This window comes from Aquarana catesbeiana, linkage group LG01, assembly GCF_042186555.1.
Source record: "Aquarana catesbeiana isolate 2022-GZ linkage group LG01, ASM4218655v1, whole genome shotgun sequence".
NCBI lineage: Eukaryota > Metazoa > Chordata > Amphibia > Anura > Ranidae > Aquarana > Aquarana catesbeiana.
The window spans coordinates 325413835-325439161 of record NC_133324.1 but is presented as its reverse complement, the minus strand read 5'-3'; the positions used below and the strand labels follow the sequence as shown (position 1 = coordinate 325439161).

Genomic DNA, 25327 nt, shown 5'->3' with positions numbered 1-25327 from the left:
AACACTGCTGCACAAATACCGTGTGATATAAAATATTGCAACAATCTCCATTTTATTCTCTAGATTCTCTGCTAAAAAATATATATAATGTTTGGGGGTTCTAAGTAATTTTCTAGCAAAAAATACGGATTTTAACTTGTAAACACCAAATTTCAAAAATAGGCTTAGTCATGAAAGGGATAATAAATAACCATGCAATATTGTGATAAAATAAAGTGACAATGTGCAATCACATGATGAATGACTGTATAGTGTACATAAGTACACATAAATATCTTCCTAGGGCAATATGTGGAAACCCCTTGTATCGACACGCATTGGGGAACATGACAGGACGGAACGTGCGGCAGGCTATCTGCCGGGAACGATCAGCACACCATCCCGTTATCGTCCGGTTTTCTCCCACTCATTCACGCTTGTTGTAGAGTGGTGCACTGACGCGCCTGGCTATTGTGAGCACCCTGTTCGGGATTTTTTATTGTGTTTTTCAATAAAGTGTTTTAACATACTACACTATGAAGTCCTCCTTTCTCTATTGACATACCAAGGTATAAGTGGGGACCAGTCCAGGATTTCAGATATACCGCTGAACCCAGAAGTGGTTCTAATGCGTGTATTGACCAGGCTTAACAGCAAGGTCACTCGCTCTAAGGTGAGAGTTCAATACCTAGGGGGGAGCACCTGAGTGAGAACACAGCATCTTGTTATTGGATCACCTTTACAGCATTTTCCCAATCACATGATTTTTATGGAGCACTTAGATTGCCATCTTTTTGAACTTTGCACAGCAAATTGAAGCACTTTCACTTTACCTTATCTTGAGGAGTTTGGATCAATTGCTTTCTATGATCCCATGGACTTTTGTGTTTTAAACATACAGTCATTCATCAAGTGATTGTACATTGTCACTTTTTTTTATCACAATATTGTATCGTTATTTATTATTATATTATAACATTATTATTTACATGTATTGCAAATATTTTATAGCATTATATTTTAGTATTCAGGCTCATACTTCTGATAGCGCAGAGTATATATACTAGATTTGATTACCCCTGCATGCTGTATGAGACATGTGTAACGCTTGCAGCTGATTCATAGAGAAAAGAGATATTACTGGATTTAGAGTTAGTGGAGGCTTATAGGAGATTTTCTTTTCTTTTTATTTTAATTGATTATTACTGAGTACAAATCATAGCATAACCTACACAAACTGACTGCAGAAAACATTTTGGGTATCCTAGCATGCAGGCGTGTATTGATCCTCATAGTTTTTGTTATTGATAATTATAACTTTCACACAGCTGATGGAAGATGCCCAACATCCAAACCCACAAAACCTTACAATGTTTTGTGCTAATAGTAATAACTTTTTCTTCTGTACATCAGAATATTGCACAAAAAAGAATATACACAATCTGCAATGTCAGATTGTAAGCTGTAGTAAAACGTGCATGAGAATATCAGATGCAATGACTAGAATAGCCTGATTCTGTACCAGACTGCATATTAGTTGTCACATTGAATGAATGTATAGAAAAGTACTAACTGGTTGTAGTTAGTAATTTCGGCACCTCCTCAATTGAACATGGTATCTTTCTTTTAAATAAACCATCTCTCTTTTTTATATATTTTGAGTGAGACAGATTATAACATAGAATTAGAATTGCAAATTGTAGCAGTACGCAGTAATAACTACTACTATAAATAAATACCATATTCTAATTGCTGGGTGTAAAAATAAATTCCAGTCCATGGCTGGAATTCAGCTCAGTATTTTTACTGTCCTTCTTTCTCAGCTAGTAGTAAAACATGCCCAGGAAAAAGACAGAACATAGACTTGCCATATATGATAAGAACTTGATGAAGCCCTATCAACATACCATTCTTGGTTTACTAGCTTTCACAATTTATAATTTAGATATATTTGAAAGAAAGAGATTTCAAAACCAGGCATTGTAAGTACATAAGGATCAGCTACAGGGAGACCTGCAGTTCAATTCCTCTTTAAATGGCCATTTGAAGACATAGTTATTGCTACATGCTCTGCTTACCATAGTTACGGAAGAGCAGTATTACAGTCATTAAGTAATTCCTGCATTTTTGTGGTTCAATTTTCTTTGCTAGCATACAGCTGGATCTTTGGAGAAGATTGTGTCACTCCAGAAAGAAGTTGTTAGAAATATCTCACATTCTTATCAGCAACGCCTGTCTTCAGCCCATTTTGGAACGCAGGTTAGTGAAAACCCAACTCTGTATGCTGCACAATGTTTCGCTTGTGTATAGCTTGCAACACCTAAACATATATTTTGTTTTTACAGTGCAGAAAACATTCAACACTATGTGGAGGAATACTTGCAAATATTAACACATCTTCTTCCAGAAAGACGGTAAAGATTCTTAAAATGTGCTACTGAGATTAATTCAATTTTTCACGTGCATTAAGCTTAAAAGCAGTTATTTTTAAGTCTGTTTTTGTTGACATTTTCCTTCTGGATCCTTAAAAATTATTCACACTCACGCCAGCTCCTATACCTAAAGTATAACTAAAGCATTACAAAATATATGCAGCAAAGGGGATTTCTTTAATAATTACAGGTACTTATATAGCGCAATCAATTTTGCATAGCACTTTACATATACAGTGCATTCACATCAGTCCCTGACCCCAAGGAGCTTACAATCTAAGGTCCCTAACTCATATTCATACATATAGTAGGGCCAATTGAGACAGGAGCCAAATTACCTACCAGTATGTCTTTGGAGTGTGGGAGGAAACCGGAGTACCTGGAGGAAACCCACGCAGGCACAGGGAGAACATGCAAACGCCAGGCAGATAGTGTTGTGGTTGTGATTGGAACCGGCAACCCTAGTGCTGCTAGACGGAAGTGCTAACCACTTAGCCACTGTAAATTAATGATATAGAAATATCGGGGATTTTTTTTTTTTCAATAAAATGTTCTTTCCTTTATTTGCTTGGGTAAATTTAGAGAGTGGTGCATGGCACATCATAAAACTAGTCAACTTCCACTTTGTGCTGCACAAATATTGACCAAACTAACACTACCTTCTCGTCCCATTGAGAAAAACAAGGCATATGCTATTTGGTTATACCACTGCATACAGGAGGATTTGACACTGGCAAACAAAAAATATGTACCAGATGTGCCAGCCCAGGATAACCCCTCCTCCCAGCATGCCTCAGGGTTTTGCTAGTGCGTTAGGAAGATGAACAATTTTACTTTAGCCCTGCATTTCTTTTTTGCTAGCCGGATGATTGAAAGAAAAAAAAAAGTAACAGATTTTGCTATTTTCCCAAGTGAGGTGGATGGATGAATCCCCCATGTTGGTACATTGTGATACACCGATCAGCAGCTGCCACTGATCAACAAATGTTTTCCAGCGTGTCCACTATACAGAAGTCCAGTCTAAAAACTAGCTTCTGTCGAACAGGCAGGGCCACACACACACAACGAAAATTTGACCGGTGCCTGCTGAACTGGATGAATTTCAATTAGTTAATGCCCAGCATTACACTTCAGGACACCTCAGACCTCTGAAAGGTTTGATGGAGAGTTACTCATCTTTCCTTTATCGCAGGAGTATCCATTTTTGAGTTGGCTCCTTCTCAGAGGCAACACTTTTTCTCCTATCTATTCTTGATCCACCTCAGCCCCTTACTTTGTTGTTACAGGTCTAGTTTCTGAGCAGAGCTTTGTGTCTGCCTTTAAGGATCAGGTAGTTCCAAGCCTGATCACTCAACTTCCGAGGTGTTGGACAAGGACTTTTCTCCCCATCCTTGGAGTGGTTCCTCTCATTAGAAAATCATCTTCAGGGTCCATTCTGGATTTCTAGAACAGGTGGTTTATTATACATTGGGGATCTCTGTCTGGTCTGGTCTCCTGGTTCAGGCTCCACTGTGTCCACACTATTAAGAGGGAATGGCAAATCGGTACTGTTACTGATGGTCTCGGTCATAACCTTGCTGATCCCCTGTAAACCAGACTTAATCTCCTGGAGGTGGATCCTTCTTCCCGATTTTCTTTCTCAGTTCTCTCCTTATTCAGCTGAATGCTCTTAGCTGTTTTAGCTCAGTTTCTTTGCCCTTGCTGTTACTGATGGTCTCGGTCATAACCTTGCTGATCCCCTGTAAACCAGTTCTTCTCAACTGGTAGTTTCTGTACATGGAGAAGTTCATGCAACAGAGTGTGTCCCTAAAGCCACGTACACACAAGCGGAATGTCCGACAGAAAAAGTCAGATGGAAGCTTTTCATCGTCTATTCCGATCGTGTGTATGCCTCATCTGACTTTTTTTTCGAAAATTCTGACAGACCTAGAAATGAAACCTGTGCTAAATATTTCCAACGGAACCAATTCCTATCGGGAAAACGATCGTCTGTATGCTGTTCCAACGGACCAAAAACGACGCATGCTCTGAAGCAAGTACGAGACGGAAGCTATTGGCTACTGGTTATTGAATTTCCTTTTTTCTAGTCTCGTCGTATGTGCTGTATGTCACCTCGTCTGGACGGTCGGACTTTGGTTTGACCATGTGTAGGCAAGACCGCTTGAATGGAATTCTGTCGGAGTTCCGTCGGAGAAACCTTTGGAGTTTATTCCGACGACAAAACCGGTTGTGTGTACGCGGCATAAGCCTTTGTTGCAGATAAGGACATTGGAGGGGGCTGTGTCTCCCTGGGCTGTTTGTGGGTGGAAGAAACTAGTCTTCTGTTGCAGGTATCATCAGTCAGGAACAGGGAGACCTCTCCACCTAGGGTTAGGCTGCTATTCCTTGGGGGATCTACGTATTCATGAAGTAGGCCCTTCTGGCACTATTCCCTTTCCTGGTTTCACTCAGACAAATTTTCTTTGCTGTCCTTAAAGGTTCTAGCCCATCTCACCAGTTTATGGTTAGCTTCTAACTTCATCTCCTATTAAAAAACAAAGGCAATCAGCGCTAACTATACCTAATGACGGATGCAAGCTGAACACTAAAGGATTTCACCAACCTCAATGACAATCATAAAACAAATAAGTGCAGCAGAGTTTCTTTTTGCGCTGCACTTATTTGTTTTATAACTTCATCTCCTGCCTACCCTCATTGGGGTGTATTCAGTGCACCTTACCCCTTGATATGACTTTGTGAGATTGTTACAACTGTGGGAGGATTAGCTCAAGGTTGTGCTTTCAAGGCCATCCAGGGAACATCTGGCTCGCTTTCCCTTTGAAGGATGTTGTCTCTTTGGACCCACTCTGGGCATTGTCATTAGCAAGTGGCCCAAGCGTACTTCTGCCTCAATGCAGGAGATCTGCAGATGTGCCGGAAAAACCTCACCCTTTTTCCTTATCTACTCAATTAATGCCCAAAGCACCTCTGACCTGCCATGAAGGTGATCACCAACTTCTTCAAGCAAGGACTGTGTGTACATCCAAACATATCCTTGGGTACTTTGCCTCACCAACATTTGAGTGCTGAGGACATCTTTCAGCCACCTCCTCATCTCCCCCCTTGTGCTACTGCATTTAGTAGTGTATCTTTCCTGGTCTTTTTGCATTCCCTTCATCCTGGGATTCCTAGTTCTAATGCAGGTGGGAATGTGGCCTCTGGAGTTGTTTCCTATCTGGAATTTCTCCAAACTTATCAGGATCCTTGCAAAAATGCTGCTGCGCCCCTTGTAGTTGTTGGTACCTCTCAGCATTTCCCCTGTCAAGATCAAGGGCACTACTTGACTTATTGGGTTAGCCGGGACCAGTTTGTCCTGCTTTCTTCCCTAACAAGGACATGACCACATGACCGCTCAGTGTTCTTTGGACGCACCTGCTATTTCTCATGACATTGGACCATATGTCCATCCTAGTGACGTTTCCTGGACCCATCTTGAAGAGTGTCAGTTTTCTGGATCCTTGCACTCAAAACTCTTTGGAAGTGCTCGAAACCCATAAGCTGGATGGGGCTTCACAGCTGTGTATTGTGTGTAAGTGTTATTTAAGAACAGGTGAGGCTCTTCAACTCAAATCCTCACTAAGAAAGGCTATGTTCTGTGGCTCAGTGCACCCTTTCCCTCCTGTTCCTCCTTCCTTCTTTTGTTTGACATTTTGGCGCGTCTCAAGCTTCCCCTTGGTTTCTGTGAGTCTGGACTTGGGGCTCTGATGTTACTCAGCAATCTTAGAGAGTGTTTTGTGTGGTTTTCCCCCCCCCCCTCCCCCCCTGCAATGCAGGGACTTTGTAGGGGTGCCCCCCTTCTGTGGGCCTTCAGGCTGGTTCCTCAAAACAGTTAGTCCCTTTTTCTTTGAGGGACCCTATTGCTAGTCAGTCCATTGACCTGCACTCTTTTGGACATCACTTAGGCCCCTTTCACACGGAGCTGTCCGTTTTTACTACTCCGCTTGCTCAGCGAGGATCGCTCCGTTGTTCCCCGCTGAGCCGGCGGATGACAATCCGTCTCTGCACTCTGCAGGGACGGACCTGTCCGAGAGACCGCTATCCCCTATGGGGGATTGGATGATTATGGACCGCCTGTCCGTTTTCATCCGATCCGCCAGACGGATGGAAAATAGGACATCCATCCGTCTGGATTTTGCAGAGCGGATAGGATGTCAGCGGACATGTCACCGCTGACATCAGACGCTCCATAGAGCTGTATGGAGCGACCGTTCAGATCCGCCTGAAAAAACTGACAGCAGTATCTGAACGGTTCGCATGTGTGAGAGGGGCCTAAGGTGTTGTAAGACCTTCACTGCAAAGGTATGGAATTCCTCCCTGTGTGGAGGTGTGGATTTCTACACTTGCTGATGTGGAGAGTACTACTTCCAACTACACAGTCTCCCTTAGGGATGTTGACTTGCTAACTGATTCTCATTAGCTGGTAGTCCCTTATCTGGAGAAAGAGAGGCTTACTAATTTGGGTGCATCTCCTCTCCTGCATGCTAAGAAGACCCCATCTCTGGAGTACCCTGTGTTCCCCTGGATTAACACCACACAGCTAACACTGAGATTCTTCTGTAGGTACTCCTTTTTGGGGATAGTGTTCATATGGTGGCCTTTGTGAGACTTAATCTCCTGGAGGTGGGTCCTTCTTCCCTATTTTCTTTCTCAGTTCTCTCCTTATTCAGCTGAATGTTCTTAGCTGTTTTAGCTCAGTTTCTTGGCCCTTGCTTCAAAGCTGTGGATGTTTTACTGGACCAGAGCAGGTCATATCACAATGTGTTCTCTTTTGGGTTAGGCAGGTCATTCAGAGTTTTCTCTGTTAGGTCCTGGAGACACTTTCAGGTGTTTTATTGGATGGGTCTTGCTCATGCTCCTACTTTTCTGGTGGTATTCATTTCAGGGTTGGCACCAGTGGCTTGCTCCCAGTTACAGGGATCTTTTTGACTTCCTGTGTCCCCTCAATGGACTCCAAGAAAAAGATTTTACAGTGAATACAAAAATCGTATTATTCTACCTAATAATAATACTCCCATTGAGGGAGCAGCTGTCGATTACTAGGGGTAGGGCATGCAGAAACAGGTCACTTCTTAGGCATTTTTACTGTAAGATTGCAAGTTGAATGTGCTGAGGCATCAGCTTGTAGTACCCAGCAGGACCATGCATTCTAGGATGGCAATGCTGCTCCTGATTAGGGTATTGCTCACCCTAGTACAGTAAGCTCTCATGCAGGCTGTTACTGGTAGATCCACAGGTCCAAATAAGGAAAACCAAAAGCAAGGCAAGACAAACAATGTAGAAATTAGAACAAGAATACGGTAAGCCTTTTTTTTTCGTGCAATTTAGGTTTAGGTACATTTTCAAAGCAGAAAATACCCACCTTGCCTTTACTCCCTTGCCATTGCACTCAGCCACCAAGAGCAAAAAAAAATATATACCCAAATGTCTGCATATGGAGTAGTATGTGACTTACTCTGAGGCAGAGCACTTGTGCTTGATGACTGGCCTCAATGATGTCACAGGGTTGTGGAGAGACAAGTCATCCCTATTTAATGTCTATCTGGATATTTGATTTTAACTTACAAGGGGCTGCTGGGGAGGGTTTATTCTGCTAGAGAGGAGACAATAAAATTATGTTGATTTGCCCTGAATGCACACTTTTACTTTAATATTCCCATGTATGATTTCTTTGACTGATTTTATCTGTTTAATGTTTAGTTGATTTTTATAGACTTTTAAATGAAGGTGGTGGATGTTATTTTGGAGGTTAAAGTGCTGTCATATTACCTAGTTTTGGTTAATCTGCATTTTTGGAACTGTGTGAAGAGTTCCTTATGTCTGTGTTTTGTATCTTGCCTGCAGGTTTCTGTGTGATTATGATGAGCAGTTCCCAGTAGCTGAGGATATCAGCTTGCTGCAACAAGTTTCCCCTTCACTGTATCCTTTGACAAATCTTATAGCAGATAAAATAGGTAGGTGTTCAGTTTTGTGTGTGGTGTTTTTTTCTTTTTCTTTTTTTCCTTGGAAACCTGTAGTCTTTGTCACAGTGAAATCTGAGCTTGTTCTGGGTCAGGGACTCAAAGCAGTGAGGCCAGAGTGTCAGCTTGACTATCAGGCAGGTAGTATTTTCCAAAAAGGCCGGCAATCCTTTTTTAAGCTTGTGCTTATAGTAAATATTACCCAGTACAACACAGTTTTATATAGTGGAGTGTTATGGTTTATCCCAACCGCTGTCACTTTTTTTTTGTTATCGACTATGTCTGCCTGGTAATGTGTATAAATGTAACAAAAGCATGTAAAATGAGAAAAAAATATAATTTGCTGAATAATATTATCACAAACATTAACTAGCATTGAGTAAAGCTGGCCATACACTAGTAGATTTTGGAATGAACATTCATATGAAAATTCTCATCAGTATGTTCGATGAAATGATGTTTAATGTTTACTTTCACATTCGATTTTGTAAGGAGTAGACTTTCCCCAAACAAGAAACACACACTTTTAGTAATTTTGTTTTGAGAAAAATTTTCCACCCTGCTCCTTTGAATTTTCTTGTCACCACGGTCAAAGATGAACATTGATTTGACCCCACTAACAATTAGAAAATCGAATAAGTGCTCGTAAACAAAGATTTTCAAATAAAATTCTGCTGGTGTATGGCCTGCTTTTAGAGGCATGTGGTATTTCCATGAAAGTGGTTCTTTAATTGGTAATAGTTTTTTTTAGTAAGAGCAGAGTTATTCTTTAACTCGTTGCAAGTGATGAGACTCGAACCACTTACCTATTGAATGGTGTGAAAAGTGCATGGACCGAGGCTCGGAAGTTCAAACCACACATTCCAATCCGTGCTCCGACCAGTGCAGAGAGAAATGCTGAAGGAGCGTGTGGAAGTACAGAACAAAACTCACGCTACCTAGATGAACCTGAAGTGAGTACTCATAACTACACTTCATTAACTCACTGCCCCTATAGCCCCTCCAAGTCTTGATTTCTTTCCTTTCCATACAAGGTCTCTTGTTTCCTAATTTTCTTTTTTTTTTCCCTCCTACTTTGTGTTAGTGCTTAGGAGCCACAGCAGCGCCTTTGCCAAGTGGAGTGGAGCTGGACTCTTTGGTCTCACAGGTGAAAGATTTGCTCCCTGATCTGGGAGAGGGATTTATAATAAAATGCCTTGAAGAATATGGTCACAATTCTGAAAGTGTTATTAACCACTTATTGGAGGACAATTTGTCACCCCATCTATTGGAACTAGATCGCACCATGCCTAGGTATGTGAAAGCAGAACTGTCTGTGTACATTTTTTAAATCACTGTCAAGGTATGTAAACCCTAAATGTTCTTTTATTTATATTTTATTCTCAGTATTGGACAGGTTTGTTTTTTTTAAATAATGATTGCCACACCTATTTAAATGTAAAAAATTGTTGTATATGCACTGGAGCTTGGTATAACATATTTAAAGTAAACCTTTAGCTAGGCTGTGGACATTCAACTATTTACATGTTTGTAGCCAGCAGTAAATGATCTCTAAAACAAGCCTTCTGGTCGTACTGTGAAGCAATTAATTCTTAAAGTGGTATTAAAGTTTTGTTCTTTTAAAAATAACAAACGTGTTATACTTACTGGCTCTGTGCAGTGGTTTTGCACAGAGCAGTACAAACAAATGGCCGCTGCCCCCACCTATAACTGGCCTTTGCTGCAAGGAGCACATGGAAGGGTAACGCATGTCAAACAAAACCAAAGAAAATTCCCAGCTCAACGTACCGACTAGTCTGCAACCAACTGAATTATCCTGTCTAACAGTATGCGTTGTTAACAGGGGTTTTGTTTGCACGCATTTGCAAATACAGGCGTGAAATTTTTGCTTATTTATTTATTTATTTATTTTTTTGTTTGATTTGCATAGAGCAGCTCTGATCCCCCTTCTTTTCGAGTCCCCTGCAGGCGCACCTGGCTCCTCCTCCTCGAGCATTGCCCCCAGAGAAAGCCGCTTGCCCTGGGGGCATCGCTGCATGCTTCCTCTGGAGCCGCTTGTAAGACCCATAGAGCAGTGGGTTGGCCCGCCTCCCTTTTGCAATACGGGAACATAAGCTATATCACATACGTTCTGCAGCACATGAAAATTTTGCTATTTTCTGGCAGGCGTGCTAAGGTGTCATTCATTCTTTGTTCCAACACGTGCACATTCATTAATTCCAAGGCATGAGCACTAAATCACATCTTAAAGCATGGTGACTTATTGCCATGTGTTGTAGTGCGATGTAATGTAAAAGAAAGATGCAACACTTCTTTAGCGCGATTGTTGTGCATCGCATGAATATTGAATGAAATGAGCGGCCCTAAATTTGACGAACCCAAATATGTAAAAACGTGAGTGCACTGTTGCACCTGCATAGGTGTGAACAGAGCTTTAGTGCTTCTGTAAAATTTTTAAAGTGGATATAAAGTCTGAAAGTTTTTTTTACCATAATGCATTCTCTAAAGTGATCCTAAACAGAGAAGTTTTAATTGCCATAATTTATTCATATAAATCATATATATTATGCCACTGTACTTTTGTTTTTAAATACTCTAAGTACCTTATTCCTGCAGCGTTGTTGTGTGGTCACATGATCTTTCCCTATTCTTTGGCATCAGCGGGGAAAGATCCTTGGGAGGAGCTTTTACTTTGCTGATGTATGCTCTCTACAGTGTGAGTCTGTGCCTGGCCAGCCCTGAATCGTGTAGTGCCAGTCACATAAAAAAAAATGTTGCAGAAGAGAAATTCATATTAGATTATAGATATTAAATAGCTGTTTATCAGATTCCAATAAATCTTTATTGAAAATCAAATGTTTATTTTTTTGTAAATTAATATGTTGTAGGTGGAGTCAAATTTTACTTGCATGTATTGGCAATTACATCTGATATATTTATTACTGATTTTATAATAAAACCAAGCTTTTTTTTTTTAGTGAATAGGAGGACATGGAGGAGGGCGGAAAGTGTAATTTGCCACTGTGTATATGCCCACATGTGTGACTCTATAGTCACATGGCTTGCACAGATGGGAAAGGGGGGAAAAAGAACTTAGAAGGGAACTGAAATTGAGCATGATTCATAGAGGACACCAGCTGGTCTGCATAGTGTCTGCCTGCAGTGGGGACACAGAGAAGATGGGAGGGACAGCTGAAGGCAGGATTAACTAGGTATTTTTCATTAAACACAAAACAAATGCTTTAGTGGCTTTGTAAGTATGCACATGCTTTTGTATAGCATGTAATGAGAGTTTTTAATAGTCTGGGCTTAATGACCATTTAAGGTAAAAAAAAAAAAAAAAAAAAAAAAAACCTTCAATGCTCAGCCCAGCCCCTTCACCTTATTATAGACCGGTGGTCTCCAAACTGTGGCCCTTTGCTTGTCTTTATCTGGCCCTTGGGGCACTATTCCACCAACTGACACCAATGATGGGGCACCATTCCTCCTACTGACACCAACAATGGAGCAATTGATCTCAACAATGAGACACTGGGGGTTATTTACGAAAGGCAAATCCACTTTGCACTGCAAGTGCACTTGAAAGTGCAGTCGCTATAAATCTAAGGGGTAGATCTGAAATGAGTGGAAGCTCTGCTGATTTTATCATCCAATCATGTGCAAGCTAAAATGCTGTTTTTTTATTTTCCTTGCAAGTCCCCTTCGGATCTACAGCGACTGCACTTCCAAGTGCACTTGCAGTGCAAAGTGGATTTTCCTTTAGTAAATAACCCCCACTATTTCTTCCATTAAAACCAAAGATGGAGCACTGATCCCAGGGCTTTTTCTACACCTGCTAGGCACAGTCCGGCGCCCCCCTAAAGACTGAAGGACAGTAAATTGGCCATTTGCTTAGAAAGTTTGGAGACCCCCTGTTCTAGACACACAGTGCTAACTCAGCAAGCACACATTAGTGCCCCCATAAGCAAGCCGCTTGCAAAGGAGGGAGCCATTTTAAATATTAAGTCAGTGTAGTATATATGCAGTATTAGCTGTGTTTCAGTGTGTTTTAGTGTAGGAATCTAGATAACTACAGCAGTGAAAAAGGTTGTAACACTCAGCTACTACTATGGTGGGTGGTGATTTGTTGGTTTACAGTTTTTATTTCACACTGCTGTTGTGACATTTTTCTTTTGTGTCTTTTAGGCAGCAGAGCGTGGATCCATGTCCTCTTGTCTCTTCAAGATCAAATGTTTTTGCAGATGATGAATTTGATGTCTTCAGCAGAGACGTTGTGGACACATCAAGGATTTGGAAAGGGAGAAAGTAAGGATCAGTTTAATTATTGGTATCTAGATCTGGAATGTTCTTTAGTTCTGCCATGTTGAATGCTACATTCCAGAGGTCAGTATTCCTGTTAGTGGCATTTTATTGCAAGACTATAACAGAAGCGTAAAACAAGAGTTGTTAAATAGGAATTGTATAGTCAGATTATAACTTGTGGCCAGCGTAACACTCCCACCATGCAGCTATGATTTAATAGTATTCATTTAAATAAGGTATTTTTTTTAAAACCGAGACCCTAAATCAAAATTTGGAGAGCATGATATAACAACAAAACCACATTGAATTAACTCATATACATAAATACTCCATTCTACTATGAAAAATATAGAGTTTGTGGATTATATTCAAACTATATTTTATTTATTTCAAATGGTATGTAGAATAGGATTTATGTACAGTATATAGTAAAGCAGAGACGTCTTATTTCTGTACTTTTTTTTTTTTAATAAAGTTTTTGCCCTACAATAGTATAAAAAAATAAATAAAAAAAAGATGTATATCTTTTTTTTATTATTAAACAGGATTTATATAGCGCCAACAGTTTACGCAGCACTTTACAACATGGGGGCGGACAGTACACTTACAATACAAATCAATACAGGAGGAATCAGAGGGCCCTGCTCGTTAGAGCTTACAATCTAGAGGGGAGGGTCAAGTGTAAACAAAAGGTAATAACTGTGTGGGGGGTGAGCTGATGGAGAAAATGAAAAAACAGTTGTTAGGTGTGGGTAGGTTTCTCTGAAGAGAAGGGTTTTCAGGGTTCGTCTGAAAGCTAATAGAGTAGGAGATAAGCGGACAGATTGGGGTAAGGCATTCCATAGGATTGGAGAGGCTTTGGAAAAGTCCTGGAGACGAGCATGGGAGGAGGTGATGAGGGAGCTAGAGAGCAGAAGGTCTTGAGAGGAACGAAGAGAACGAGTAGGTTGGTATTTGGAGACTAGGCTAGCGATGTAGCTGGGGGCTAAATTGTGGATGGCTTTGTACATAGTTGTTAGATGTTTCAATTTAATTCTTTGGCTGACCGGAAGCCAGTGGAGGGATTGACAGAGAGGGGTAGCAGAGACAGAGCGATTGGTAAGGAGGATGAGTCTGGCAGCAGCATTCATGATGGATTGAAGAGGTGATAGACTATGTAGAGGTAAACCAATAAAAAGAGAGTTGCAGTAGTCAAGGCGAGAAATGACCAGCGAGTGAATTAAGAGCTTTGTTGTGTCATTGGTTAGAAAGGGGCATATTGTGGAGATGTTGCAGAGGTTGAGGCGGCAGGATTTGGACAGTGATTGGACGTGGTGCTTGAAGGAAAGTTCAGAGTCCAGGACTACACCTAGAACCTTGGCATGTGGGGATGGGCTTATAGTTGTGCCATCGATTTTAACCAGGAGATCAGGGGAAGGGGCATATGGGGGAGGAAAAATTATAAGTTCGGTTTTGGATAGATTGAGTTTGAGGAAGTGGTGTGACATCCAGACTGATATATCTGATAGTAAATTCGTGATACATGAGGAGACCGAGGGAGTGAGCTGAGGGGTAGAGAAATAGATTTGGGTGTCGTCAGCGTAGAGGTGGAATTGGAAGCCATGGGATGCTATCAGCTGACCCAGGGAGGAGGTGTAGATTGAAAATAGGAGAGGTCCAAGAACAGAACCTTGGGGGACCCCAACTGAGAAAGGAAGACGAGACGAGGAAGTAGAGTTGTAGGAAACGCTAAAGGTGCGGTTGGATAAGTAGGAAGAGAACCAGCGAAGAGTACAGTCACGGAGACCAAAGTCGTGGAGTTTTTTGAGGAGGAGGGGGTGGTCAACCGTATCAAAGGCAGCAGAGAGGTCCAGGAGTAGGAGTACAGAATAGTGTTGATTGGTTTTGGCCATTAGTAGATCGTTTGTTAGTTTTAGGAGAGCAGTTTCTGTGGAGTGTTGAGGACGAAATCCAGACTGAAGGGGATCAAGAAGGCTGATATCAGCGAGGTGGAAGCTCAGTCGCTTGTAGACCAGACGTTCGAGGAGTTTGGATAAGAAGGGGAGCAAGGAGATGGGGCGTAGGTTGTTAAAATTGGATGGGTCCAGTGAGGGCTTTTTAAGTATGGGTCTGACAAGTGCATGTTTTAGAGAGTTGGGGAAGATGCCAGAAGAGAGGGAGAGATTGAAGATGTGGGTTAGAGAGTGTAGCATAGAGCCAGAGGGTGAACGTAGCATTTGTGAGGGAACAGGATCCAGAGGGCAGGTGGTAAGGTGGACATTAGCAAGTAGTTTAGCAACCTTGTCTATAGTGGGGGGCGTGGCTTGATGGTGGAGCGAGCGGCCGCATAGTTACAGCGCTCCGGCTCTCAACAACCATCCTACAGGCATCCTGAGTCCTATATCCTCACCGAAGGTCTCAATTTGTTCCCCACGGTGGTGGGCACAAGGCAGGCTGGCTACCATGGTGAAATACGGGCCGACTTGGCCCCCATCTACGTCGGACCGTCTGGCGGGATTCTGGAGGCAAGATGGCGCCGGGACACAGGCCTCTCAGGCAGCCACGCTGCAGGCGAATCTGTCTGATGACCGGAGCTCTGCTAGTGGGGTGAGTGCTTCTACTCCTGCTATCTTCCGTACACAGACTGTCTCCCAGTTATCACAAGACCCCCAGACCACTCAGGACCCCCAGCAATTCACTGATGATGATGGTGAGCTGAATCCCCCTGCTGAACCAACCCTAACCACCATTATGCTGGCTATACAAGATTGTAAGGCCTCCCTCACTACTCAAATAGCATCCATAAGAATGGATTTCTCACTCCTCAAGCAGGATGTCCAAAACCTCCGTGACAGGGCTGGGGATATGGAGGAACGTATTAGTTCCGTGGTGGACACTATGCACCTCCTAACTGTTAAAGTGAGAGATAATACTGGGGAACTAGCAGCTCTCCGCGCCAAAATTAACGATTTGGAGAATCGTTCTAGAAGGAACAATTTACGTTTTGTTGGATTCCCTGAACGCGCGGAAGGCTCTCACCCTGAAAAATTTTTATACTCCTGGCTGAGAGATATCTTTGGCACTGATGCGCCATCGTTCTCATATGTGATTGAGAGGGCACACCGTACACCCCCACGTACTCCCCCAGAGGGAGCACCTCCACGTTCAATCATCGCTCGCATCCTCAATTTCCAGGATAAAGTGGCCATTTTACGAATAGCAAGAGAGAAAGGTCCGCTTAAATACAACGGCAACAATATCTCTATTTATCCTGACTTCTCCGCTGAGGTGCAGCGCCAGCGCATATCATTCTCAGCAGTGTAGAGTCGTTTACGTGAGGAGGGATTGAAATATGCCATGCTGTTTCCTGCCAAGCTCCGCATCATATTCGATGGTAAAGCTCACTTTTACTCTAGCCCTAAAGAAGCCATGGCTTGGCTAAACGACCGCTACGGGCCAGCAGACAGGCGCAGAGGTCACTGACAGCTTCCCCTGTTAAATGTTCCCCTCTGCTGAACTCCTTATGGATGAAACCATGCAGTCCCCCATCCACTAAATGTCAACCTCATCATATGGGGCTACTCACCTATACCTGAGGTCTTATAATGAAGGGAAAGGGAGAGAAGAGAAAGAAGAAAGATCTATAATCCTGCAACAACCTTTAACATTCCTGCTTGGCCTGTCATTATTCTTCTTTTTCTTTTTTTTTTTTTTTTTTTTTTTTTTTTTTTGGGTCTTCCCATAAAACATACCGAAAAGACATCCTGGATCAGGACATAACTTTATTTTTTTTCTACTGTTAGTTGGGAGCCACACTGATCTCCACGTTACCTCCCCACCAGACAGTGGTGTGACCACGGAATAGTTGGACCCTTAATAACACTTCCCTTTCCCCTTTTTTTACGGGGTAGGAGGGGTCTATTTGGGTTTTGGGATCCAAGGCTCGCTAAGTTGGGGATGGCCGAGCGGGGTGGGGGTTATGGGTTTTTCAAACACGGTTTGCACTTTTTTGTGCTCTTTTGTACTTTTTTTTTTTGTTTTTTTCCCTCTTTTTTTTCTTTTTTGCAATTTATATAGATGCTGCTCGGAACGGTTTATTGGCTTACTCGGGCCTGTATACTGGCAATACAGACTCGAGTAAACATAGGTATTTGAAATGTGCTATACATATCATTGAATGCATGTGGCCTGGCGCGGCCTGTGAGGTACTAGATAAGTATGTGCTTATTTGTCCTTATGATCATGATATATTGTTTGTCTTACAATGTCAGGGTCCTTAAAAATAGTGTCATGGAATACTAGAGGTTTGAATGCCCCCCAAAAACGATCTCTCGTTTTTTCAGTCCTAAAGAAATGTCATCCTCATGTGGTGTGTCCACAGGAGACCCACCTAACTGACACTAAGGTGAGGGCCCTTAGGCGTCCATGGCTGGCTCAGGGTTATCATGCTACGCACACAAATTACTCTAGGGGAGTTTCTATCCTAGTGGCTAAATCCCTCCCAGCAGAAACTCTACAGGTCAAGACAGATCCAAATGGGAGATATGTCGTACTTACTCTACAAATCTCCTCAATAACGTTTACTATTGTTAACCTCTATATTCCTCCGCCCTTTTCGGCAGAGGTACTATTGAAATTGTCACTGTACTTATTGGATAGACCCCCCGGACCTCTCCTTTACATTGGTGATTTTAATGCTGTACTGGACCCAGCCATGGATCGCTTGGGGGGTAGGGGTAGACCCTTTCCCTCCCTTTTGAACTGGATGCAGGTTTATGACCTTACTGAATTATGGCGCTGGAAACACCCAGATGATAGTCAGTTTTCTTGTCATTCAGACTCATTTCACACCATGTCTCGAATTGATATGGCCTTCGCCCCAGCAGACACTCTCCCCTTTGTCGCTGCAACTTCCTATCTACCTAGAGGGGTTTCAGACCATGCGCCCCTTTCTGTGGACCTCACCATCCTTCCAGGATCTACCCCCTCCATTTGGAGGTTAAATTCTTATTGGCTGGAAGATGAGGTGGTACAGGGAACATGTAGGCAAGGTATTAAGGAATACTGGAGGGACAATGTGGGGACAGTGGACCCTTCTATTGAGTGGGAGGCCTTCAAGGCCTCATTGAGGGGCACCTTTATGTCCATCACTGGGGTCTTGAGGAAAAACAACCAACAGCATACAGCGGAACTTGAAACTGCCATGGTACAAGCAGAATCTGTATATACCTCTGATCCGACCCCAGACACAAGAGAAACATGGCTATTGAAGCGTAGGGAATATGAAATACGTCTGTTAGACCTTACAAAAAAGAAACTGTTACACACAGCACAGAAATCATTTGAACATGGTAACAAGGCTGGACGCCTTCTAGCATATCTGACAAGGCCTGATCGCCCTCCGGTATCCATTCCTCGTATCTATACTAAGACAGGCCAAACGAGTGAGGTCCCTGGGGATATTATGGAAACTTTTTTAAACTTCTACACAGAACTTTACACTTCTAGAGCTGAGTACACTGAACCCCAGCTAAACGAATACCTTGCTGACATATCTCTCCCCTCCATTTCTACTGAGGGGAGGGAGATGTTAGACGCTCCCATCTCAGTTGAAGAGATTGCAGTAGCCATTGCTCAAATGCCAGCCCACAAGACTCCCGGGCTGGATGGTTATCCCACTGAATGGTATTCACAATTCAGGGATTTACTGTGCCCATTTCTGCTACGTACATATAATAAGGCCTTGGAGGCTGGTATCCTTCCCCCCACCATGCGGGAAGCCTTGTTCGTGCTCCTGCTGAAACCCCGCAAAGATCCACTTCAATGTGAATCATACCGCCCAATATCCCTCATGAATGTGGATGTTAAGATCCTAGCAAAAGTGCTTGCAAACCGCTTAAATACTGTAGTTACGTCCCTGGTCAATAGTGACCAAGGGGGTTTTATACCTGGACGATCCACAAGAATGAATATCCGCAGACTATTCCACAACCTGAAATACCCTCATGAGTGTTCACGTACCCGTGCCATTGTGTCTTTGGACACATGTAAAGCATTTGATAGTGTGGAATGGCCATATCTCTTTCGTGTGCTGCAGGTGTATGGTTTCGGTCCTCGCATGGTGGCATGGATTAGACTACTTTACACATCCCCCCAAGCCCGAGTGCGCGTTAATTCCTCAATCACTAAATCATTCTCCATTACAAGGGGCACGAGGCAGGGATGTCCTTTATCCCCGCTTCTGTTCGCCTTGGCTATGGAACCGCTGGCGGCTCGAATTCGTACATCCCCTTCCATCAAAGGCCTGCCTATTGCTACCATTGAGGAACGTATTTCATTGTATGCAGACGACACTTTGGTGTATCTGGCAGATACTAATACATCACTTCGGTCGCTGTTGGCCGAGATTAATAGGTTTGGAGATTTCTCTGGATTCCGGGTGAACTGGGACAAATCCAGCTTGTTCCCTTTGGATTCAGCAGCAATCTCCCAGATCCACCCGGACTCCAACTTACAGGTAGTAACTTCCTTTCGATACCTTGGGGTATTGGTACAATCGCCTTTATCCACCTACATTACTAATAACTTAGACCCCATACTGAATAGACTACAGGAACAAATTAAGCAGTGGATGGACTTGCCCCTAGATCTTATGGGAAGAGCAAGCCTACTTAAAATGATCTACTTACCGAAACTGCTATACGTGCTGGCTAACTCCCCTTGCAAAATCCCCAAATCTATTTTTAAAAGGATAGATACGATTTGTACAACGTTCCTGTGGAGTGGGGGGACCCCCAGGGTGGCACTGGAGACGTTAAGGCTGCCATCACATATGGCGGGGTTGGCGTTTCCAAATTTTTTTCTTTATTACTTAGCATCACAGTTAGTGCATGATTGGCTATGTCCGGTCCCGGCAAATGCATGTACTACCACTGAGGGAGTCATTGCGTCTTCCATGGAAACTCTACATAACATTATTTATAGAGGTGGGGTTCCAAGTCGACCAGGCACCTCTATGCTAGCAACTTCTCTTTTACTTTTTCGATATATCATTACAAAAATCTCTAAATATTCCTGGTCCACATCCCCAAATAATCCCCTGTGGTTCAACCCTACTTTGCAGGAACTACACTCAGGGAATAAAATACTTATGTCATTTGTATGATGCCCAAGGGTTTAAAACTTTTCAACAACTGAGCTTAGACTTTGGCCTACCACGCTCTTATTTGTTCCACTATTATCAACTTAGGCATGCTATACGAGCTCAGTTTGGCTCCTTAAAGAATCCCATTAATTTGCCCCCACTAGAGAGACTACTAAGACAACCAGACCCTAATAAGCTTATTTCTACCTATTATGCGGCCCTAATGACGGACGTTAACCCCCGATTTAGTAAAGCGCAGGAAAAATGGACATCCATGGACATCTCATTTACTGAGGAAGACTGGACTGAATTCAGAGACGCATATAAAGCCACGGTCATTTCATCTAGAGATAGAGTTATACAGATTAAATTTTTTCACCATTCTCATCTTACCCCGGCCAGACTACACAAAATGGGGCTGAAGACCTCCGCTGAATGCTTTCGTGGTTGTGGAAGGAGTGCTGATTTCATGCACTGCTTCTGGACCTGTCCAGTGGTTCAGGACTTCTGGGTGGAAGCAGGCTCCTTCATTTCCTCTGCTTTAGGCCTCCCCAATATCATCCACCCAAAAAATGGCCTGTTGGGGATCTTTGGAGATTTACAACTACCAACACAGGCCAAAAGATTACTACGAATCCTCTACTTTTACGTTAGAAAGACCATCCTGATGTCATGGAAGGGTGTATCAACACCCTTGAAATCCCTATGGCTAAAATTAATCAATGATGTGATACCACTGTATAAACTTACTTTCGAACTAAGGAAACGGACAAAAACATTCCATAAAATTTGGGGTAGATGGCTTGCTAGCCCTTTGACCCTCACCTTGTAGGATATGTAGTTGGGGCATTTACAGGTCGCGCCGGGATAGCATATAATTTATGCAAATTATTGGTACCGTTATATACAGACGAATTGCTTGTATGAGTAGTTGTGTGCTAATATTAGCAGATGTACCAATGTCTGTCTCTGTTTATATGAGCTACATGTTATTACTGTTTACCAATGACTGACCGAGCATATTAAGTGGATGTTTGTTGTGCTTGTTTTGTACAACTGATTTGTAAAATTAATAAAAATATCTTTAAAAAAAAAAACCTTGTCTATAGTGGTGGGGTTGAAAGAGGGAAGTAATGATTATGCCTGTGGGCATGAAGTGTGAAGCATGGAGGGTATCGGAACAGTAGAGATCTCCTCACGAATTGTATCAATCTTCTGTTTGAAGTGATTGGCAATCATCTGGGCAGTAAGTGAGTTGGCGGGTGAAGGCGGTGGAGGACAAAGTAGAGAGTTGAAGGCAGAGAAGAGTTGACGGGGACAGGATGATAAGCTGCTAATGAGAGTGATAAAGTAGGTCTGCTTGGCAGTGAGGAGGCTGGAATTGTATTATTGGAGGGCAGATTTTTTATTGGTTGAAATCTCTCTGAGACTTGGTCTTACGCCACTGGCGCTCGTGAGCACGACTAAATTTTTTCAGACTTCTAGTATCACCTATTTGCCAAGGTTGAAGGGGTCGGGCCTGATTCTGTGTGTAGTGAGGGGGGCCACTGAGTCCAGTGAGGCTAGAAGTGAGGTGTTGTAGACAGAAGTGGCTAGGTTGGTGCAGGATAGGGGTGAGATTTTGTCGTAGAGGTTGTCGATGGCAGAGTAGAGAAGAGAAGGGTTGAGATGACGTAGGTTTCTGCGGGTAACTTTTAGGCGGTTGGAGGGAGAGGAGGTGGAGGAGAGGGAGATAGTGAAACTAATAAGGTGGTGATCAGAGAGAGGGAATGGATAGTTAGAGACGTTGCATGGAGTGCAAAGGTGACAGAAAATGAGGTCAAGGGTATTGCCTTTGGAGTGAGTAGGAACATGTATCCATTGCTTCAGGTCAAAGGAGGATGTTAGGCTGAGAAGTTTGGAAGTGGCAGGAGTGTTAGTATTATTAGGGATGTTGAAGTCTCCGAGAATAATTTTGTGGGGATTTCAGATGAAAAAAAGTAGGGTAGCCAGGCAGAGAAGTCTTCAAGAAAGGTTGATACTGGTCCAGGGGGCCTGTAGATCACAGCTATCCTTAGAGAAACTGGAGTCAAAAGACGAATGAAGCGTGCTTCGAAAGAGGAGAGTGACAGAGAGGGAGGTGGGTGTAGTACCTGGAAGGTGCTATGTGGGGCTAGAAGGATTCCGCTGCCTCCTCCCTCAGCTGTTGTCAATTTGATTAACTCAGTGTGAAAGGAGCTTTCCTGGAGCATTTCAGTCCCTGGTAGTGCAACTGAAGCAAACAATCAACTATGGATGGTAAGGCACTGTCAAAAGATCTCTGGGATAAAGTTGTGGACAGGCACAAGTCAGGAGATGGATACAAAAAAATCTTTATCAATGCCTAGAACAGTGATGGCGAACCTTGGCACCCCAGATGTTTTGGAACTACGTTCCCCATGATGCTCAGCTACACTGCAGATTGCATGAGCATCATGGGAAATGTAGTTCCAAAACATCTGGAGTGCCAAGGTTCGCCATCACTGGCCTAGAAGAACAGTGAAGTCTATTCTTAAGAAGTAGAAGGTAATTGGTACAACACAGACCCTCCCTGGATCAGAACGTCACTCCAAACTGGATGAAAGAGCCAGGAGGAAACTGGTCAGAACGGCTACCAAGAGGCCTACAGCAACTCCGCAGCAGTTGCAGGAATTTATGACATAGAGTGGTCATTGTGTGCATGTGACAACAATATAACAAATTCTCTACAAATGTGCCTTGTATGGGAGGGTTGCAAGAAAAAAATCCACTCCTCAAGGCCACATGCAGTCATGACTGAGCTTTGCCAAAACACACCTTTAAAGATTCTGAGGCCACATGGAAAAAGGTGTTATGGTCAGATGAGGCTAAAATTTAGGGCACTGATGAGGCGGCACAGACGGGCACTGATGAGTTGCACTGATGAGGATGCACTGATATGTAGAATTGACAGGCACTAATATGCAGCACTTATGGGCACCAATAGGTGGCCCTGATAGGCGCTACTGATTGGCACTGACAGGTGGCACTGATGGGCAGCACTGATGTTGAGGTACTGACAGGTTTTACTGCTGGGCACTGACTGGCACTGGTGGAAACTGATTAGCACTGATATGGGCACTGATTGGCACTTTTATGGGCACTGTGAGCTGTGTTTTTATGGGGAACTAACTGACAGCTTATAGGCACATTTTAAAAGGTGTTGTGGCACATCTGAAGGGGCTGTGCTGATAATCAATGTGCTGATTATCAGCACAGACCCCCCCTCTGACGATCGGTGGCTCTCCCTGTCAGCGCGAACCGAGAAATGCTGTTTACCGGCACTTCCTGGTTCACGCGATGATCAGCTGTGATTTGTCACAGCTGATCACGTGGTAAGAAGCCTCTGACAGAGGCTCCTTATCACGATCGGAGATGCGGGGTATCAGACTGACACGCCGCACTTGCGATCGCCTCGCTGCGCGCCTCCTGGCATGTTATCCTGCTGGACGTCATATGACGCCCAATCAGGATAACAGAGCCACTTCCCGGCCGTCATTCTGCATACGGAGGGCGGGAAGTAGTTAAGGAGAGTCACCCTATTTGTCTTGTTTACCATTATCAGTGAAAGTAAATTTTTGTCCCCAGAAAAGTAATAGAGGGGAAATCTTATAATGGGGACACTAGTTCTGGTGACCTGTGGGTCCCCAAGGGATTCTCTTAATTTGCAGGGATTTCCTCTCACTTCCTGTTTGGCTATGGGGCAGGAAATTAAGGGAAATATCTGCAATGGGACACAGATGGCAAAAAATAAATCTGACAGGGGTTATAACCCTCCCTTATGCTATCCAAAATTAAAATAAAAGTTTTGCCCATAGTTCTACTTTAAAGAAGGGTAATCCCCACAATGGATACATCCTACTGACTGTAAGTTATGTTTCTATTTTTAATTTTAGCTACACTTAAACTTTAAACATTTTTTCGCTTTCTAGGAAACCTGAAACGGCGGCACAGGTGCTAGCAGATAAAAGTGCAATATTGGCACAGAAAGAGCGCTACAGTCAGTATAGTATGGTCTCTGAAGAACATACAGTCGATGCAGATTACGATGATGAGTATGATGATACATATGATGGGAATCAGATTGGAGCAAACGATGCAGATTCTGATGATGAGCTGATCAGTCGCAGGTAAGTGCAAGACTGTTTGTTTATATGCAACAGAACTCTCATTTGTGTAACTTAAAAAAAAAAACTCCAGCATCAGCTTTTTGCAAAAAAGAAAGAGAAAAAAAAAGAAGTTTGGTTTATTTTGGCTCACTGTGCCAACTAGCTGTTGCACAAAATATGACTTATATATTATATTATATATATGATTTAGCACTCAATAGGTTATTGATTATAAACCTCTAACTGCTCTTTTTCCACATCCTTCTATTTTCTTCTGAAACAATGTATTGATTGTGTATCATGTGTTATTTTCTTCCCTATATTCAAGGCCCTTCACCATTCCTCAAGTGTTAAGATCCAGAGACCGTGAAGTTAATGTACAGGAGATGGATGAGGAAGAGGCTGAAGAGGAAACTGGTCCAAAGGTATTTTAAAGAAAAAGGGGAAGGTTTCATTTACAAATGATATCCAAACACTAACGGCTTCTTAATCTAGGTACATACGGGAAATATTTTGTTTGTTCAACCCAGTGGGCTGCCCAGCTGAATGAACAAAAACAGAGTTTGCCGTACTAAGCAATTTTAGTGTGTCGGTCTCTCCCGCTGAGCTATTGTGTTCTGAATGGGGGACTGCTCTCCTGCCGTAACACACTGATCAGCACGGGCAGCCATTGGCTGCCAGCGCTGATCAAATGCTGTTTTTCCAGAATGCTTGTTAGACTGGCTTCTGTTGGACAGGCTGCTGTACACACTAGTTGAATGCTGTTGAAACGGCAGATATTTAGCCTGTGTGGGAGCCAACCAGCGTGTCAGTGGCCACCGCGACCTGCCAATTGTTCAGTGGAGAGACGGAGCAGCAGTCTGACTATGTATACAAGGCAAACCGCTGATCTGTCAGGGAACAAAAGAGAGATCTGAAACCCGAATCTCTTTTTCTCTAGTGTATCCGTCCCCCACACAGTTAGTACGCACCTCCCCAGGGACACAGATCCCCCCTGGTGTTAACCCCTTCTCTGCCAGTGTCATTTATACTGTGACTGTGACAGTGCATTTTTTTTTTCCCTTAGCCCTGATTACTATTGGTGTCACTTGGTGTCCAATTTGTCCTCCACCATTATTAGTTAAAAAAAAAAAAAAAAAGAAATATGAAAATAACATAAATCTATCCCATAGTTTGTAGACGCAATAACTTTTGCACAAACCAATTAATATAGGCTTATTGGTATTTTTTTACCAAAAATATGTAGCAGAATACATATTGTCCTAAACTGATGAAGAAATTAGATTTTTTTTTTTAAATATTGGGAATGTTTTATAGCAGAAAGTAAAAAATATATTGTTTTTTATTAGG

General features: G+C 42.8%; 1 protein-coding gene across 1 annotated transcript in view; it reads left to right on the top strand.

Moving 5' to 3' along the window:
• ASCC2 (activating signal cointegrator 1 complex subunit 2) overlaps positions 1-25327 on the top strand; it is a 65366-nt gene that overhangs the window by 36320 nt on the left and 3719 nt on the right. Inside the window, exons 9-16 of the mRNA XM_073630728.1 lie at positions 2131-2238; positions 2325-2393; positions 8292-8366; positions 9192-9360; positions 9492-9700; positions 12593-12712; positions 23801-23998; positions 24306-24402. Of these exons, the coding sequence (XP_073486829.1) occupies positions 2131-2238; positions 2325-2393; positions 8292-8366; positions 9192-9360; positions 9492-9700; positions 12593-12712; positions 23801-23998; positions 24306-24402 (1045 nt within the window). The remainder of the gene's footprint in view (positions 1-2130; positions 2239-2324; positions 2394-8291; positions 8367-9191; positions 9361-9491; positions 9701-12592; positions 12713-23800; positions 23999-24305; positions 24403-25327) is intronic.